The 19,888-nt window shown below is 38.2% G+C and overlaps 1 protein-coding gene across 3 annotated transcripts in view; it reads right to left on the minus strand.

Annotated features, from left to right (window-relative positions):
• Window positions 1–19,888, minus strand: part of phkb (phosphorylase kinase, beta) — a 214,708-nt gene that overhangs the window by 121,379 nt on the left and 73,441 nt on the right. For all 3 annotated transcript variants that reach the window (XM_041794257.1, XM_041794242.1, XM_041794249.1), the window contains 3 exons: window positions 16,739–16,854; window positions 7,625–7,688; window positions 2,007–2,102 (listed from right to left, as the gene is read on the minus strand). In XM_041794257.1, the coding sequence (XP_041650191.1) occupies window positions 2,007–2,102; window positions 7,625–7,688; window positions 16,739–16,854 (276 nt within the window). The remainder of the gene's footprint in view (window positions 1–2,006; window positions 2,103–7,624; window positions 7,689–16,738; window positions 16,855–19,888) is intronic.

Genomic DNA, 19,888 nt, shown 5'->3' on the forward strand with positions numbered 1-19,888 from the left:
TTTAGCTGTATAGAGAGAGGACTCTTAAGAAGGCCAAGTTAATCTCAGCTGATCACAGCCATCCCCTGTTTTCAGAGTTTAAGCTGCTTCCATCATCCATCATCTGCAGATTTAGCCTGCCAGCTAAAAAGACTGAAAAACTATTTTATTCTGGCTGCCACTGGCATTTTAAACAATTGAATAGCTGTGAGCCTGTTTTAAGGTATTTATTCAAATCTTTATTCTTTTAAATGCTATGTTGTAATTATTGTTCTCTGTATTTATCTGTTGGCCTAATGGATGAATGGAAATTCTTTTGCAAATTTTGCCACGTTTTGCTGGCAGTGCATCAAATGTATGTAAGTTTAGCTAAGTTACATCTCATGTCATAGCTTAGGGCTCCACCAAGGGTCTACAGGCCCCACTTTGGGAATTATTGCACTAGTCTAAAGTTAGGAAAACACTTTAGGCATTTTCACACTGCTAGTTTGGCTGATCTGGCCAGAATCAAGGACTGATTTGCAACAGTGCCTTTGATTGGTCCATTTTTAGTGGTTTATGAATATACCTATACTGGCATACAACTTGGACAGTTCGATTTAAGATAAATACATTTGAAATACACATTTCAGAGTCACAAATACATCTTAAATAAATCAGTAAATAATTAAAAGAAAAAAAATGGTGTGAGGAGCAAACTTTGCTTAGTACATCCAGTGAAACAGCAAAATCAATGTGATATAGTTACCAAATCACATCGTTTGCACTTATTAAACAACAGCAGAAGACAATACTTTACAGGAGAGATCCCGAACAACCTATTAGTCTATAAGAGGGGTGGAATGTATGAGCACTTCAGCGTCATAGACAGTCATTGTATGCGTCTGTCATTGTGTGTGTCAAAGGAGCAGGAGTGTGCGTTCATTAATTAATCTCAGATCATGAAATGTATCCAAACGAAAATCAACAAATATAAATCCAGATATGGTTTATGTGTTGGAAACGACTGATCTCTCCATTACTGTTGAAATATTTCTCAGAGAGACAGCAGCCAGATGAGAGGGAGAACAAAAGACGCCAACCTTCGGTCTTCCTTGCAGATTCATACCATCATGTCTGTGCTAACATGCTACCCACTGCCCCAACTGGCATGCCTGGCATACTGGCATACATTTTTTACTGTATCTCAGCTTTTCATGTTAAAATACAGCAAAACCAAGCTGCTTCTTCAATTCCATTACCGTGGTTGTTTATATCAGGACAGTAGAGCCAAAGCCGATAAGACCACTCTTTGGCTAAAACCCTTTGTAGTGGCAGGCTTCTGCTCTACAGTCTGGGCAAGGAATTTGACTGGCATTAGGGCCAACATTGAAAAAATTTTAATTTTCTTGTTTCACTGACAAATAACTGTTGGCAACTGAAAAAAAAACTGTGTTTGATTGGTCGAAAACATTCATAGCATATAAAGATTTAAATTTTATGTGTAATTGAATTTTTTTTTAAATCATGTAAAAGGAGCTGTTTCCTCCTCTGCTTCTTGCTCTAACACAATCACCATGCTGACGGGTCTATGTGACATTTCAGAATGTGGAGCTGGAGAGGTTAAAAAAAGAGATTTTGATAAGCAGTCTGGTCCTTGAGGGATGTTTTTCACATCAAATTCAAATTTGATGAAGCTTCTTTTATACTTTTAAGGTTTATTGGCAATTAAATTAGACTGCAAATGACACTCTCTACTTAAAAATCATACAGGAATATTATTAATTCAAGCTAAACTTGCAGTCATACTGGTCATATGATTGGTAAAGATAATGCATGCTTGCAGCTGCTTCTTCATCCAGTAAAAAGGAAGAAAGGATGACTAGTTTGCATCAATATATATCACTGGGAATAATTTTTTCTAAATCTATGGCAGGCCTTAGGCTCTATAATTTGCATTTTAACATAATTTTATGATACACCATGCTGTATTAATGCAGGTTTTAGAGCTGTTTCAGTGATCTGAGAGGCTGCATATACTGACTCACATGTGAGCGAGACTCTCGGGGCAGCAGGGAGCACAGGGTTTGTCTGTTCCTGTTGTGGGCGTCCAGATCCACAAATATCACCGACCACGAGCAGCCCTGCAGAGAAAAACATATACCAGACAACATCACCATCAGAGCTGAACTTCACCTTTTTACAGGTAAAAAAACAGTGCACGGTTCTTGTTCTGCATGTGAACACCCACAAAGAAATGCACAACAAGCTCCTCTATCATTTATTTGGAAAAACATTTGGCAGCAAAATGGCTAAAAACAACTTAAGGTCCACTTTAAAGTCCCAGCCAACACCCCCCTCACACCTCCGCGCTTCAAAACACTAAACCAGGCTGATATTTTGGGGTTTCACATGATTTTGAAGTACAGTGTGGGAGTGCTTGAAAAACAGAGATTCAAGAGTCATCCTCTCACTTCAAAAGTCACCATGCACAAAAATTTAATGCTTCAAATACAATGCAACCCGTTCATTCAGTGCACTTAAATGCCTCTTCCTGGGGAGGGGGAGCAGTTCAGGCTTACACTTCATAAGGGGAGGGATCAAACCGTTTTTTTCTGATTCTAAAAAGCAGGTCCAGGGCACTTCATCCATCCATCAGAGCTTATGTAAAGCCAACAGAGTCACTCCTGCATCCTACTAAGCAGTTTCTAATGTAAGACAAATGCATTATGTATGAATATTGCCAGAGTCTTTTTTTTTTTCCTCCAAAAACAGATTGGTCTAGAGCTTTTAGTCAAATCAGCAAGCTTTCCTGTCGCAATTTGCATAGTGCAGTGGATTTCTGGCCACCAATGTATGCAGCTGTGCGACATGTCAGTGAAATAGCTCTCTTGGGGGGAGCTTTTTCTGGTGTAATAGCAGCAGACGGTGGGAAAACCGAGCATGTGTGCCAGTACATTTTCACTTTCTCTATAATTAATCTGAACAGCACAAATAGTCTTTTAAATGCTTCAATTCCAGAACTCAATCAAGGAAAAAAAATGTATGTTTTTTGTATTCCATGGTGACTCAAGCACTGTCAATCAACACTAAAGAAAGAGCTATTATGTTTTTAAAAAGACCACACAGTGGTAATAGTAAACCTTTGGTGGGGAATAAATATTTGATTTAAAACTTCTGTGAAAAGTTTTTACTGGTTAGGAAAAATTGAAATTATTACCATTAAATGCTGAAAAGACCGTTAGGAACAGAAATGGCGCCTTTTATATATTAGTATTATTGCCTGTAATCACTGCTGAGTGGTTGTGGTTAAAGTGGGTTACAGAAGGCTGTAGAGACACTTTTATGGTCCATTTTTATCAGCAAAGATTATAAGTAATGGATACATTTTCCTATTTTACACAACAAGATGATTCTTACATGACACATGTCTGAGCAAAGAGAGTGCCTGTACAGCCTTTTCCACAGGGGGTGCCAAATAGACACAAGACTAAGGGGCTTTAAAAGTGCCCTTTTGTATCGGACACAGGATATGTCACTTGGTATGGACAAGTCTCTGTTCCACAGTCTTTTGCACAGTTATTTGTGAAAGTTTGAGCCCAGTTCAGACAAAGATTCCCAGTGCAACAAGGCCGTTTTACAACATCGTGGGAGATAGATGTAGCTAGGTGAACTGAGCCACCAAATCAGCTGTTTCGAGGAAATCAGTTAATTAAATCAGCAATAACTAGTTTTGGAAGATGCAAGGCTATAAATGCCAATAAATAATAGTTCAAAGAAGAATATTTCTTTAGATAAAATCATGTTTGGAATTTTAGAAATGATTACATCTATATTTTTTAAAACAAACCTTTCACATGGAAGCTTTGGTCTAATAGACACTTCTGTCATACATAAGCTGGATGCTTGGTAAAGATGTGCCCATACTATTTTTTCTTTCCCATATTGATTCTGATACCAAAAAAAAAAAATCTTTTTAGACTGTAGAATCAGGCTGCAACATAAAATTGGAAAAAGAGAATGGGGACTGAATACTTTCTAATGTTGGTGAAAGAAGTCTGCAGTATTTGATAATTACACTATCAATATCACAAAAGCTGTGACATTTTGTATCCTGTAGCTGTTTATTTTGTTGCTTTTGTGCTTTAATTCTTGTTTGACTTACACTTTTTCCTTTATACTACTATTGAAAAGTCACATATTTAACCCCTTAAAGACAAGTCTATTGGTCTCAGAGGTCTTCAAAACATGCCTGTTTGTTGCTGAAAAAACACGGCTAAGAACAAGCTGTTTCTGTGTCTGTGGCTTTAAATGTTACTGAGCTGTCCGACTCCACCCCCTGACCCCGCCCCTCTCAGGAAATGGATGTGGCTTTAAGGTTTCATTCAGTCTGATCGACGTTATGAACAGAAGTCAGCCACAGACCACGGTGGACTTTACATTCTTAACCTATCTCTGATATGACTTATGTCAATGCATATTTTTAATCTTTTTGTAAAACGTCAGCTTGTTTTAACTCTGGCTTAAGCAAAAAACAAACAAACAAAAAAAACAGACCCCTAAATATCTCCATTTGTTAAGCATAACAGCCTGTTATCATTTGGTTTTATGGGGGAAAACCGACATATTGTTGCTAAAAAATCCTAAATAGATGTATTTTGCATAATATGTGACCTTTAAGCCTCTACAGCAATTTGGCTAGCTGAGGTTGTTGAAAATGGAACTATATCAGTAAACCTTGATGTGATTTCACAAACATTTTCATGTGTACATTTTCTTGCTGCTCTTTCTTTTTCTTTTGTTTTTCTTCCATGTTCTGGTGGGAGATCGCCCACTTCCCTCTCTAATAAAAGGTGACTTTATATTACGAGTCATTACATGTCATTATAATCTCCACCATAAAACCATCAATGTCACTGCTGTTTTCATGGCTTACTATTTAACAGTGACAGGATGTAGATTGTATTATAGCCCTAATAATACCCAAAACGCCATAATGATCCACCACGCTTCACGCTTCTCTCTGTGCATTGACATGCAAGATTTATGTCACCAGAGAGAAAGGAAAACCTTGCACACAAAGGATTGCTAGATTCAGAGAGGTGTTTGTCCTCTCTGCCACACACTGCTGTCATAAACCGGCTGTGAATAAGGAGTTAGTCCCTGAATATAGCAGGCTTTAAAGAGAGATCAATTTAGTCCAGAGTTTAAATTTTTTACATTCTCCTATTTTTGCAATTGTTGTTTGACGCAGTGAGATAATGAAAACCAACAGTTCTAGAGACTGAAGGCTGTGTGTCCATTCATAGCACAAAGGATAAATATGAAACACACCCACAAGAGTCTGCAGCTGGAGTGAAATGAGATAACAGAGTTCAGAGTGTAGTGAAGGTTTTAGTTAAAGGGTCTGGGAGAGTTACATTTGGTGTGGGATGGATGAGAGTCGGCTGGGGAATCGAGATTGATAGAGATCATTAATAAGCAACTGGCTGGGCTGTAGCACTCCCATTCCCACACACCCACACACACACACCCACACACACTTACGGAGGCCCCACACAGCAGCATGGATCATAAAGCAGCCACCTCAATAAATTGATTCCCTCAACAAGATGAGCTCGATGAGAAAATCTATTTCCAGGTACAGTTAAACCCCTCATTTTGCAGCTGATCAAAAGAGAAAAACAAACTGTGACTTTAATATACACTTAGCATAACAGCCCCGTAAGATGATCAGAAAAACATTTCAGGTTCAGATATATTACACGGCCACAGCAGCCATCGCTGGCTTTGGTACAAGTGCAGAAAAGATAATAAGAGAGGAAGCTTGCTAAGTGCGAGCCTTCATTTTCCAATCCATTAGCAGGTGTAATGACTGTCTCCGTTTCTCTCTTTTTTCTAAACAAGCAAGAAAGATGAAAGAAACATATCCACTAATGGAAACTGGGCTGTTTGAAAGGTAACGCATGTACAAAATACTGCAGCCCTCCATCAATGTCTGCAGAACTGCAGTAGATAAGAAGCTGATTTAGCCCTGAGTTTGAGCAATGAAGTGAATTTGGATTCAGATCTTTTATGCGACCAGATCATATGATTGGTCCTGAGAAGAAGTCAGATTATTAGAAAAAATGACCTTTGTTCCAGCTGGGTTTATTACCTTAGTAAACAATATTCCTCACTTTATTAAGTCTACTTTAAACATTTTTAGTGTGCTGAAAAGACCAAGATAAATACGTCTACCAAAGACAAAACAAAGAATGTATTTCCCTCTGCTGACTGAATTCTTATGACTATTTATATCTGCAATTTTAATTTTCCTACAGCAGTGGTTCTCAAAGTGGTGGTCAGGAGACACTGGGGGGACAGGATGTCTTCCATAAAACAAAGAACATTTTTTAATAATTCAAAATTGTATGTTTAATATATTGTTGTAAAAACATATGCTTAAAATTAGACCATTTCTAAATAAAGCTATAGTCATTGGGCAACATGTTTAAAAAAATCCATACAATGTAAGTCTGCACATGACTGTTTTTAAATGTGTGCTGCTCTGCGCAATTGTGCCACAACCATTTCCAAAGACAGTGGGGGTCCCCAGGTCTGGTACCACTATTGTAGGGGGCTGAAAAGTTGTTAGGGTCTGGCTGCACACCAGGGCTGCAGTTATCGATTCTTTTTATAATTGAGTACTCTATCAATTCTTCTGCGGATTGAGTACTCTGATAAGAAATATTGCATTTTTTCAATCACTTTGACTTTGTTCAAGAGAAGTAGCACTAGACAAATGTAAAAAGAAGCTGGTTCCCTTAAATAAAATACTTCTATATCAAAAATTGGTATTAACAAGTTCTCTAAAGAAAATATATTTTACAAAGTGCAATGAAGTTCTGATGGAAATTTACCTTTATTAAAGTTAAAAGGAAAGACAGTTGAATAATGACATTAGATTATGCCATATTTAGGGTTTTAGGGATCCTCTCCCAGAAAATTTTGGGTGCTAACACTTTATTTCTTATGTTGTAGTTTATTTTTATTTTCCAATTCGCTGTAAGAGTGGTAATACAGGCTAAAACCTTTTAAATAAAATCAATATAAACTTTTTTAGGGTTAGAGTAAAGGTTAGGATACCAGATGTCCTGACCTGCAAAACACAATTCCAGAGTTTAATGAAGCGGAGTCTGCCAAAAGAAAAGAGCTTGTCCTCTATGAAAACATTATAACATAGCAAATGTAGCCTACATAGCTCTTTTAGCTGTGCAAGCTATGTAGATAACGTAGCTATATAGCTAACTTAACTAAAGCTAAGCTCCCCCTCTATGTATGATGCTAAATTGAAAGTAAGGTTGAGATAGTATTCCCACTGTTACAATGATCAATTTGGCCTTATAACAGAAACCAATGAGTGACTATTACCTTTCATAAATCAGGCACTTGAGTGGGTTATTTTTATCACAGGTTGGAAGCACAGCAAACACCAAACATGTACCACACTGATGTAGTGGCCCTTTCCTAACTAGATTTAGAAAGTAGGTCACCTATCTATAACATCATTTTACACTGTGACATGATTATAGAAGAGACAAATACCGTTGTCCTGGGACTCTTACAGGGAGGAGGAGGAGGAGGAGAAGGAAATGTGTAAGGTGCAAGTGAATTATTTACATACCTGGTTTCCAAACAGATTGAATCCATTGATGGCCTCCAGAGCAGCCTTAGCCAGGCCCACAGAGCTGCAAATATGAGAGACAGAATATGTTTGAACCAGATTTCACCAACACAGATGGGGCAGATTCAGAAGACTATCTTGCAGCCAATCAACATCTGTGGTAAAGGCTGTGAGAGAAAGCACAGATTGACCAGGATATGCATCATATTTTGTTAGCCTGATGCTAACACATAATGTAGATTGAAATGAAAAAGGTAACAGAATTCATTTATTTACACTAAAGTAGTAGATGGAGGACAATGCTACAGTACTTGGGTTCTAAGAATACAAGCCCACCTAAAGATATTGGTGTTTTTCTTTTGACTGTCAGGTTCAGTGGCTTCTCTATTTTCTGCCAAAATTGTAAAAACATTCTGTTGTAAAAATTTCCTCATCTTTATATAAGGAAGGGAAGACTTAGCCTTGTTATCCCATTTATACCAGCCTTTTCTGATTATATTTCAATAGTCTGAACCCAGCCAAAAAGACAAGACATCACTGAAATCTTAAACTGCTATCTGTAAGGATTCAATAAAGCTGAATGCTCCCCAGACTGTGTGAGTACATAATGGATCCCTTTAATAAAAACTTTATTCTAAATTTCACACAGACTGACCACTGTGATTACAATGCAGAGTAAATATGAATCAATTTCACTGTCATTGTGCTTCTCTTCCTAGCCTGCCAAGATTTTCTGAGAAAAGACAACGGGAGGGGAGGGGGGTGCAGGGAACTTTGGGATGACTGGCTGTAGATCTGCTGACAAATCTGAATGCATTTAATACCATTAGAGGCTGAGTCAATGCTGAGAATACAAAGGATGCCTGGCTAACTCAGCCCAAAGAAGAGTTCTGATAAAACCCACATGCTAAATGTCCAGGACTGTCCAGCCAGGCTTTCAGCATCTTTACACCAGGGGTTCTATTATTAAACATTTGTTAACTTCCATTTGTACTCCCAGATGCTGTATTTTAAACTCTTCAACCTACATACAAGCTTTTGTCCAATTGAGTGTGACTTGATACTTTTTGCAATCCTTTGAGGAGCCAAATAAGAAGCACTCTGTACTTTTTCTGAGGTTGTGGTCAGGTTAACCACTTGTGTTTTCTGGCAGATTTACTCCTCACCCTTTTGTCAGAAAAAAAAAAAAAAAAAAAAAAAAAAAAGATGGCTGTCATCATATTTTCTTAGTTTAGCTGGTTTGGGCCTCGCATCATTTAATGAAGTAGACACGCTTAAATATTTAGTTTAGTATTGTTATTTTATAGCGCTGTGGTCCCTATATGTATTTATTTGATTTTGAATGACATGGCATTACATAAATAATTTATCTTAAATTATTTTGTGGAAATCCAAGCTGTGGCTCCCGGACCCCTGCACCCTAGTGTGAGGACCACTGCTTTACACAATGACAGAGGATATGGAGCTCAGTGAGGATAGAAAAAGGTTAATAGTGGGACTGGAAACTGAAACAAATCAGCATCATGATCAAACTTTTCAGATGCCTGTTCAAGATAAAGATTGGCATGATGAAAATGTGTCCACAGATTCTACAATGCACAACTTTTTTTTAAAAGTGGGAGTGTAAATTTATATCTGGATGGAAGTTCATAACTCCAGGTGAGGTGGTATTTGTTGATTGCTTCATGTATGAAACAGTTTGGTCAATAGCTCCAGTTCCTGGCACCAAACTTAAACTAATCCTTGATTGTAAAATGCCTTATTTTACACTACAAAAATGTTTGTAGCCTTGCAAAGCTGTTGGACTGACCATATTCTCTATCTGTCATTGGGTGGTTTCGTCTTGCAAAGCTTCAAGCTAAAATGATTACTCCAGTTCAGAGAATGACTGGATCAATCAGCATCATTTGAGGAGAATGAGGAAGTAGCTATGGGTGTGGTTTATCTATACTGCAAGCCAGTAAACAATAGTTGCTGCAGAAGAGATTAGCAAAGATGCATAGTAGCTTTAAGGCATGTAGGGTGCTAAGGATACATCACAGAACCCTATGTACCACAACTCAGGTCTAAAGAGAGAGGGAGAGGGGGAGGGTGGGAGAAATAACATGTTAGCTCTCTGTCATTTAAAAATAATGTTTTTGGTCAACACATTTTCTTTACCTAGGATGATATTATATGTATTTTGGCTCATTTGTATTCGGACTGTTTTTGGACAGTTTGCCTTTTTTAACCTTTTCATGATGTTTTTAATGATATGCTCTTATTTTAAGTGTGATGTGATTGTACTGTGTTGATGGATGAGTTGGTGATGCAAGACAAATTTCCGAGTAATTGGACATTAAAGTATGATCTGATATTTTTTAAAAACAGAATTGTCTGAACCTTGGCTAAACGTATCTTACATATTCAAATAAGAAGGGTCATGATTGACTGACTTATGGGTACATTATAGCTGTTCACCTGGAGGCTCAAGGCCTGTTGTTACTAAATTAATCAGAAGTTAGGTGAAGACACCATTTCAAGTGAAACTTTTGTTCATTACTGAGACTACAGCCATGTCTTTGCAGTCTATGCTTAGCACTTTTCTTAGCCAACTTGCCATTTTTGGCCTCTCTACTACTACTCTACCACTCAGTGATGGGGAGCCTATTGAAACTGTAGCCATTTTATTATTTAGTTTTTCGACTCTTCGCTGCCTGTTTTAGGGGCCTTAACATGCCCCAAAACAGTCGCCCAGTGGAAATTCTTGTCTGACAGTGTGATTGTGCAAGTCCATGAGGCCCTGCAGTAGTCCCAAATGTGACATGGGGTACTGGGTAAAAGCTAGAGGCCTGAAAATTGGTACACATTCGTATCAGATCTAGGCGACTTGTCTCTTAGGACTATCCTCTAAAATATACAGGAAACTACCACACACAGCATTTTTTGCCAACTAACTAGTTTGACAGTTTTGGTAATCCCTCTAGGGAATTAATCAGACTCACTGCTGATCTTTTAGGTTCATTCTAAACATGATGGAGATCTAAAAGTTGTGTAAACCATGACATTTTTGCCAGGCAGGGGCCCTAACCAGGGTCCAAATTTTTACCAAGTTTTTCTAAGTTTTTTGCTGTTTCCAAATTGACTCCTTAAAACTTTTCAGTGCTTTTGACAATCAGCACCAAGATGATCACACATACCGCCACCATGTGGCAACAGGAATTTCATTTTCATATTTTTATCCCACAAAACACTAAAACATTCAGCCCCACTCTACTTTGACCTAGACATATAATTTTTGTCATGCATTTGCCTCATTACCACACGTACAAAAAGCCTCTTGGACCCATGCCAAAATCCCAACAGGAAGTCAGCCAGCTTCACCTCAATTTCAAAATAAGGTGTTTTTGACAGTGCCAAATGGCTTTACCCCGTTGTAACTTTTGTTTACATTAGTCTATGTTCTTCAACATTCTCTGGCTAAACAACAGTGTCACATTTAACATACCTAAATACAAAGATCCCATCACAGCGCCCCCTACTGGCAACAGTATTGACACAAACTCATATCTTAGTTTGTCTTACTGTGCTTAACCTATTAAGCACTGATTTTGAACACAACACACACATTTCATGAAAGGATGTCTAACTGAAAATGGTGAGCATTTCAATACCTCGCCAATTTGATAGGAAGTTGGTGTAACTCTCATACTAAACATCTGACTGCCTTCTAGTTTCTCATGTCTGAGCCAAGTCTGCCCCACGTCACATTAAAAGATTGATTTTTATAAATTTGTTGTAGATCTTCCTACTGGCAACAGGAAGTGACACAACTAAACCATTTCTTTATTTCTATTGCTGAGTTAAACCTCTCAAGCTCAGATTTTGATAGAAAGGCCTCAATATTTATTCACAGCACTGACATGTCTTATTAAAGGATGGCTTACTGCCAATGATGAGAATTTTAATCCCACCAATTTGTTGTACTAAATTTGATATCGCATCTGATTTGCATCACCTTTTATATGTATGATCAAGGTCTGCTCCTCTACACATTAAAATGTTAATTTCATGGTTTTGCTGTTGCGCCAACTACGGTACGACACCAGTAGCACCTCTGACATAATGCGTCTCATCTTTACCTATGCATCTACATATCAGCATCTGCCTTTGTCATCTTGCCTTCTACTGTTGAGGGGCAGTACCACCTCATACACAAAGTGCCCAATGCTCATTATTTTCAATCATTGACAGTCCTGGGAGGACCTAACCTGACACGCCCGATGGATGTGTTTCACACATTCTTCTGGAAAACCTTCGATAGAAATGGGATGGGAAAGGGCAGAGCATTTGAAAAAAAAACTCAGAGGGTGATTGGATGAATGTTCTGTCTGTCAGATTTTTACGGGCCAATCAGAGCAACAAAACATGTGACGTCATAGCTGCTACCGAGGTGCGCATGCAATGCTATCGAGGAATAAACTCCATAGAGAACAGCATAACACTAACCATGGTGACTCTAGACATGTCAGTACATGACTTTTGTCGTTTTTGAAAAGAAAACAACTCAATGCTGTTCTTTGTTCTTCTTTTAACAAAGAATTGGCGCCAAGTTCTGATAAAACTGATGCTATAGCAGCATCCATGCTAATGTCTTCCACGATAGATGCATAGGTCTTTTGTCGCTGCTTGCTTACATCACGACTCCGCCATGCCCGAAAGTACTGCCCCTCGACGCTGATTGGTCCTGTCACTTTCTAAGTGGGCCTAAATGGTTCAAACGGGCGCTTTACAAGATGGATTCGGAGAAACACAGAAACGGGCAGATCCATCTGCTTTGCAAGGTTAGGGAGGACCTGTGTGGTCTCTCTGTTGTGCTGCAGCACATTTTATCAGTTTGCTAACTGCGCTGGGGTGTAAGGGCCCTATAGTGCTGCTTGCAGCCCAAGTTGAAGTATGCCTCTGCGCATGAACTCTGGTGGTTTTACCTTGCACTCTTTACAGTGAAAGAAATGTTGGAATATTCATGATCTTATACATTAGTCCTGCTTGTTAAAATAAAAAAAATCACATTTTACTCACAGAACATAGAGATATTTATATCCTGATGCATAAAAGATTAGACAAGCTTTTCTAAAAAACACGGCTTCAGCCTACCCATTTTACTGAGGGTGATTACAAACAGGAGGCAGAAACACATAAAATGACTCATTTGATTTGAAATGGACGAATAAATACTCTGCCAAAAATCACATCCTTTCCTCTTCATTTCCAAAAAGCCTTTTCTTTGCCCGCTGGCAATCCCTGACTAGAAATGACTGTTCAATTTGATCATTTAGACAGATCTTGTTTACCATTTTGGAACTGCCCCTGCTGTACTTCATTGTTAGCATTCAGCATGTTAAATGGTATTACACAACAACATTTATAAGCTAGTCTCCTAATTGTGTAAATCCAAAGCACAACCTCAAGGAGAGGAAATACAAAAAGGCTTAAGACAGAGCTGCTTCCCAACATCAGATCTGTTATCTTTTCTTGAGGACATCTCGGTAGGCTGCTGCCAATAGCCTTGGATTGTTGAAGAATGAAAAAAAAAAACAAGCTTTAAAGAGATAAGAAATGGCAGGAATTGAGGATCTTTATCAGGACACAGAGGAAGGAGAGAGAGTCCATTTCGACCTTGGATGATAAATCAGTTTGGAGAGATTGACCAAAAAAGCTCACTTCAATCTGAATACACAGTGCAGATGTTTAAACATGTGGCCAATAGCTTTATCTTTATCGTTATAGTAAAAATACCCTGACTACGGATAGATCAGGTTACATGCTCACTAATTAAGGCATTGTATTTTTAACTTAACATGATTTGAAATTGAGACAATGACCTTAAATTCACCTAATCAGCTTGAAAAGATATATTTTTGCTGGCTTCTGTTATTCCCTCTCTTCTATCTGGTGTTTTCCTTTATTTGCTGAGGGTGCATAAGGAGCACACAAGATGAAGGGAAAAACACTGTATTTTCCAAATAATTTAACACCAAAAGGTCACAGTCAGCATCTTTTTCACACTTTATATTGGTTTAAAATTTGTAAAAAAAAAAACAATTTGCCGCACAGTTTCATTCCAGTGATTGCTAAAAGAGGAAGGGCTGGGGTGGTTTTATTGTGCTAGTGTGATTGATAGAAACTTGTTCTTCTAAGATGCATGTATAGACCTGACATGAACATGAGGCCTAAGTACCTTGACCTCCAAAATCCAACCAGAATATCCATGAATCAGAGTGGACTTTTGTGCAAAGTTTGAGGAAAATCCCTCAGAGCATTAATAAGATATATCACATTCACAACAATGACCTGGATAGACAGACAACCCCAGGGCCCTGGCTATTCTCAGAAGCGTAACAACAATAAGAGGACAGGACTTTCTAAGCAGAGTGATCATACAAGGGCAGAGCAGAAGAAATAGGATGGCATGCTGTAAACTTAACAAACCGAGTCAGTATTTATTTGAGTTTTACGGGGAGCAGACTCATTCATAGAGGTCCTCTCTCTCTAATACAAACAGAGCAGGGGAATAAAAACTTTATACCGAGTTTAATATTAAAGGGATACTTCAACATTCTGGCAAATTTTCCCATTGCCATAATTCCTATAGTCTTAGTAATAGGTCTGTTTCCTTTAGTTGTCGGTGCAAGCTGTTTCTAGATGTGGGGGGACCGTTAAACCAGCTGCACCGCGAACACTATGTTAGCAGACAGAATTTTGGCTTTCCTTCATCAAACTCATCAAATATACAACCCAACAACTCCAAAACGCTCTTGTGGACAAGTTGTGACTTGCACAGGTGGTTCAACAGTCCTCCCAGATCTAGAAACAGCTTGCACCAACAACTAAAGAAAACAGACCTATTACTAAGACTACAGGAATTATGGCAATGGGAAAATTTGCCAGAATGTTGAAGTATCCCTTTAAATATCAGGGTCTCTCTGACACTACTTTTGTGGAGCACCAGGGCTGCAGAAAGCTTGTTTGTAGGGCCTGAGTTTGTTTTTAGTTTGCTGCTCACCTCTGAATGAATCACAGAAGAGACCTGAAAGTGAATGGTTTGGAAGCAGCCCCATCTGGCTGTAGATGTTCTGCAGGATACAGTTTTAATTATAATTAATTTTTGACAAATATTAGCTGTTTTAATTTTGATTTTTGACTTTTGGCTTATGATAAAAAAGACAGACTTTGATGTGTGATAAAACAAAAAGAATGCCTTTGGCTTGAAAATCAAGAAAGTACTACCAACAGCAAAAATATAAGGTTTATCGTGGTGTAAAAAAAATAGTAGAAACTGATAAAAGTAAATTAGAAAGATCCAATTTTCTAAGCACCATTTCAAGTCGTAAAGCAAAATCAGAGCTATCAATCTTAAAACACTGTGCAAAGAGAAAAAAAATGCTGTTAATGTAAAAGACCAATATGTCTGACTGAATAATGGAATAAGAACTTTATGAAGTTTTTCGGCAGTTTAAGGTCTTGCGGGCCAAATGTGGGTTTCATATGTAGTACCTCACACTCCTAGAGCTACACTGATATACAACCCCTGTGCACTTGAGCTTATACAGTCTGTTGCTGAGTTTCCCAACTATGCTTTAGTGTCAGAGTTGGAGATTAGCTGCCAGCTAAATGCTGCTGGCAACATACAAGATCAGATGATCAAATGGTGGCCCAAGGGTTGCATCATGCCCCCACAGTTTCCAATCTGGCCCCCAAAAGAAATCCAAAAATGTGAGGAGGAAAAAACATGTTGTGGTATTTAGGGATCTTTTTTCTTCTTTACATCCCCACAGCTAAAGAAACCCCAACAACAACAACAACTGAAACGGTTTTAACTTGAATGACTTCACGATTGATCCATACCAAAATCCACCTGTAAGCAATTATCAGCAAATATTCAACAAGGAGTAAAAAGCTGTGCTTCCTGTGCTGGTTTTATGTTGAACTGCCTAAGATTGGTAAAGCTAAAACAAGTCCCACTGTTCTTTATGGAAATGTTTTGCGTGTCTCAACCTGTCCACATTTAAGAATGACGACAAACTAGTAGTTCTCTTTTAATGTTTAGTTTTAATTATTTTAAATGTCATTCTAAAGCCCTGAGAAAATCGCTATGAGCTGGCTTTTATGCCAACTTTCTGCACCAGGCTCTTTTAAAATGCAGTTTTCCCTGCTAAGAGTTAGTGATGTGCCGGTTTGGAACAGGCCAGCGTCTGTGCCGGCTCTTTGGTGGGAATGATGGGAGCTGGCAGACCGCTGAGAGCCGAGTCCCCCCCCCCCGCACAAAAGAGCACAGGATGAGGGAGAATATTTCATCCTCACCGTTCTGCAACAGCCATAAAAAACACTTCCTCATTGACATTAGTGCTGTGGTTGACTCGATGTGAGAGAGAGAGAGAGAGAGAGAAGAGGAGAGGAGAGGAGAGGAGAGGAGAGGAGAGGAGAGGAGAGGAGAGATGCATAAATTTCAGCAGCCAGTGACCATACATTCCTTACTGCTGCCAGGTTGTGTAACATGGTTTTGTACAAAACTTTATATAAAATTTAGTCATTTTTTGAATTTTATGCGTTTTTCATTGTCCCCATGCGCCATTTAGAGTTTGATTTACTAAGGAAATATTTTGTCAAAGCAGTGTTATTTATCTTATTATTAATATTATTTATATTCTAATGGAAATCACAGAAAACTGCTTGCACTGTGTTTTATTTTCAATGTAAAAAGATAAGTTCCCTTATTCAACATATTAAAAAGTTACAGAACTGGTGCTTGTCTTAAAAAAACATAGTTTTATATGAAGAATTTTGTAAAATGTGTGCTATCCTGAGAATTAAAGGATTTAGTCCAACAATTTTTGGAAAAATACATGCAGTTATACCAATCAAAAAATGCTCAATTTGTCAGATTAATTAAATCCAATGTGGTACCGAATTAAGAGCTGTTATGGAGCCTGCTCCATAACATGCGTTAATGCGTTAATTAATGTTCCTTTAAAGAGATTTGATTTTGGCCTTTGTCAACTGTAAATACCAGCCCAGGAACCCCACTGTGTGTAATTTTTATTTTGCATATTTTATTTGTGCATGCTGACTGACCTGGAATGCAGCTCAGTGCTGCCGTTGTTGTACTTGCTTCCTCTCTCCCACATGCCATAGTCAGGCACCCTGTAGGCTCTCTCCACACAGAAAACCAGGTTCTGGATGAAGGAAACCTGCACACAGAAAAGCACACAAACATCAAACACAGGAAGGCAGGAGACACTGGGAATGAGTGCAGTACAGGCAGCTACATACACAAATACAGGGCTGCAGGAAGTAAACATGCTCTGAGACTCACAAACAGAGCATGTACATAATTTAAGCTGCAGCTACACCTGCACACATTAATTTGTGACCTTTGATATTGATCCAGTTTGAGCTATGTTACTCTATCTCATTATAAAGGTTACTAAAGTGGGCGAGAAAGTTGATTCCTAATTAAAGCTCAAGGTCAAAATCACCCTGAAGCTGCACACGAGGTGTAATAAGGTATTTAAGTGTTGCAGTATGTGCAGCATGACACCACAGCACACAAACCAAGGCACCTTCAGAGGCAAATTTTAATAATCAGCACATTGCTCTTTCATTGCAGACTCTTAAAACCCATCTGCAGTGTCCTTGAGTTCAGAACGAAACATTAAGGTGTCCTCAATATTTTGAAGCTCACAGAGTGGGACAGATTTTCACATTTATTCTTCATTTTGCAAACACCAGCTGAGGAGTGAGACACTGTTTTACAGAGAGACACGTCAAAATCAATAGGCACCACATGAAAAACAAAAAAAAAAAGCTAAAAGAGAGAGACATAAAATGTGTGATGCCTTTAAGGCCTTGAATCATTAAAAAGGCCTGAAAGTAGCAAGTGCATGTATGTGTGCGTGTGCTTGACTGATGGGAGATTTAATCTGAAATGACAAAGCGGGGGAGAGAGAAAGAGAGAGAGAGTGAGTGGAGGAGAGGAAGATGGAGAGAAGCAGATACAACCTGTGTAGGACTTAACTAGGCCAGCATGTGAAGGAGGGCAGGGAGAGAGGGAGCGAGGCAGGATGAGGAGGAGAGGAAGGTGTGTGCTGATTCTCTGTCGTTTGGGCTTTTTATGAGCAGGGTGATTAACGAGGGTGACTTTTTAGTATCTTTAATGGTATCTTAATGAATGTAACTGCCCACCGGCCAAACAAGCTGCTCTGTCTCCGTGCCGGGAAACAATCGGCCCTCCAACTTGCTTTGATATTTTTGGAGGTGTTTCATGCACATACATGTACATTTTCAGGATCAGTTATAGCATTTCCATAACACATGTATGAGGGAGTGTCACGCCCATTCACACTGGTGGGGCTGGAACCCCTCCAGATTTTTTCAAGACATTCGTTTTTTGCATCAAATCAAAATGTTTTTTTCAAATTCTGTGTACTATATAGTAATGATAAAAAATATTTCAATTTGAGCATATTCTCCTTCTTAATCTATATACTACAACTTAAATACAAACCCCCTTTACCAGTTGGTTTGATCAAAAGTTGCTGGACCAGCTCAGAGCAGCGAGTGCACAAACTCAGATATATTAATGACATGTGGGTAACTTATGTTATAAAGAAGAGTATAATGCATAAAGCTTTGCTTTTAAATATGTAAATTTAAAATATAACAGGTTATGTATCATTATGCACCTGCTAAAGACATTTACTATCCCTATTTGGTTGGTTTAGTCCTCTGCCTTGCTAGTTGGTAACTTGTTCAGACATAGCTTCCTGTTTAATATTGATAAAGTGAGTTCAGAGGTAGGTGAATCCTAAAGACAGTCAGGTAGTTTTATCAGCACTAAGTAAGAGAAAATGGTAGCTGTGGGATAGTAACAGGTCAGGATCAGGGAAATATCTTGATCTGAAAAATGTCAAAAAGGTGTAAAGCAGGGGTTATAAAATCAATTATAAAATTAAAGTTAACTAGACCAAAATAAAATCATTATTTTGGTCTAGTTAACATATTTTTGAAAAAAGGGGAAAAAAACCTTCAAAATTAATGAATGTTAAGCCTTTAACAGTGAGATCAGTCCTTATCACCAATACTGCAGCAGCCACGAGGGGGCGATTGAGATATTTTTGCTACATATTTCTGGAGCCCTCATGATGTCTGTCATGTTTGACGCTAATATTCTTTGTTGTGATTGGCCAAAAACACATGCAGGAAACAGATCTTCTGTGGTAAATTGATGTGAAAAACTGCAGCTTTAATCAAGATAAGAAGTTTGCATTTACCACACAAAAATACTTGTGTGCTTCTTGTTTGACAAGTTGCTAGGTTGAAGGCTTTATTTAACCTTCAAGAAAAAAGTTAATAGCGTGCCATATTTTTCCCTTACAAATTTTCAGAATTTAATAACCCTCTGGGGGCCAGATGGGGAGTCATCGGGGTCCAGATTTGGGCCTCCAGTTGATTATCACTGGTGCAAAGGATGAAAACATAAGAGGTTGGTTATTTCATCACTCAGACCTTCACTGAGTTCTTTTAGGTAAGAAATTGAAATTTTTTACTATTATGAATGGTTAAACGGACAGTAACGGATCAGAAATGCCCTGTAGTCTAAGCAGACGTGGCAAACTTACGTGACACTTTGAAATAATTTCAAAGTTCTAGAGACAAAAAGAGTGGTGCTTTTACCAATAGAAAACCACCTTCTGCTCGAGATCTGAGATCCTTTTATTCCTTTGATTTCATCGCTTCATTCTTCAATTCATATGAGTTTTTATCATTTACTTACATTCACCCTTCATAGCTCTTCATTACTGTTTAAGTGTGCTTTTAACTTGCAGCAGGTCATTTATGGAGCTTTGTTTCCTTTGCTATTTAACCATTTCAGACCAATTAGAGGAGGATGTGATGGTGATGTCATCAGGGAGGTAAAGGTGCTGATCTGAAGGAGGCAGGTCAACATGAAGGCCTAATAATGATTACACCATGATGATTTTAAAAAGTTGTACATTTATGAGAGGAAAATCTAAATTTCTGAGTTTAAAGACTCTTAAATTTTGACAATAGTAACTAAAAAATTACACGTTTTTGAAATCATAAACTTATAGCAGTGGTTATTAAAAAATTTACAAGAAACTAAACTGAAAAACTGTGGTTGGATTTTTGACTTTTAGTCCTTATAATCTTGAAAATTCCAAACTTTGGTTCTCATACAATTTAAAACTTCTTAATTAAAAA

Source organism: Cheilinus undulatus, linkage group 1 (assembly GCF_018320785.1).
Source record: "Cheilinus undulatus linkage group 1, ASM1832078v1, whole genome shotgun sequence".
NCBI classification, from domain to species: domain Eukaryota; kingdom Metazoa; phylum Chordata; class Actinopteri; order Labriformes; family Labridae; genus Cheilinus; species Cheilinus undulatus.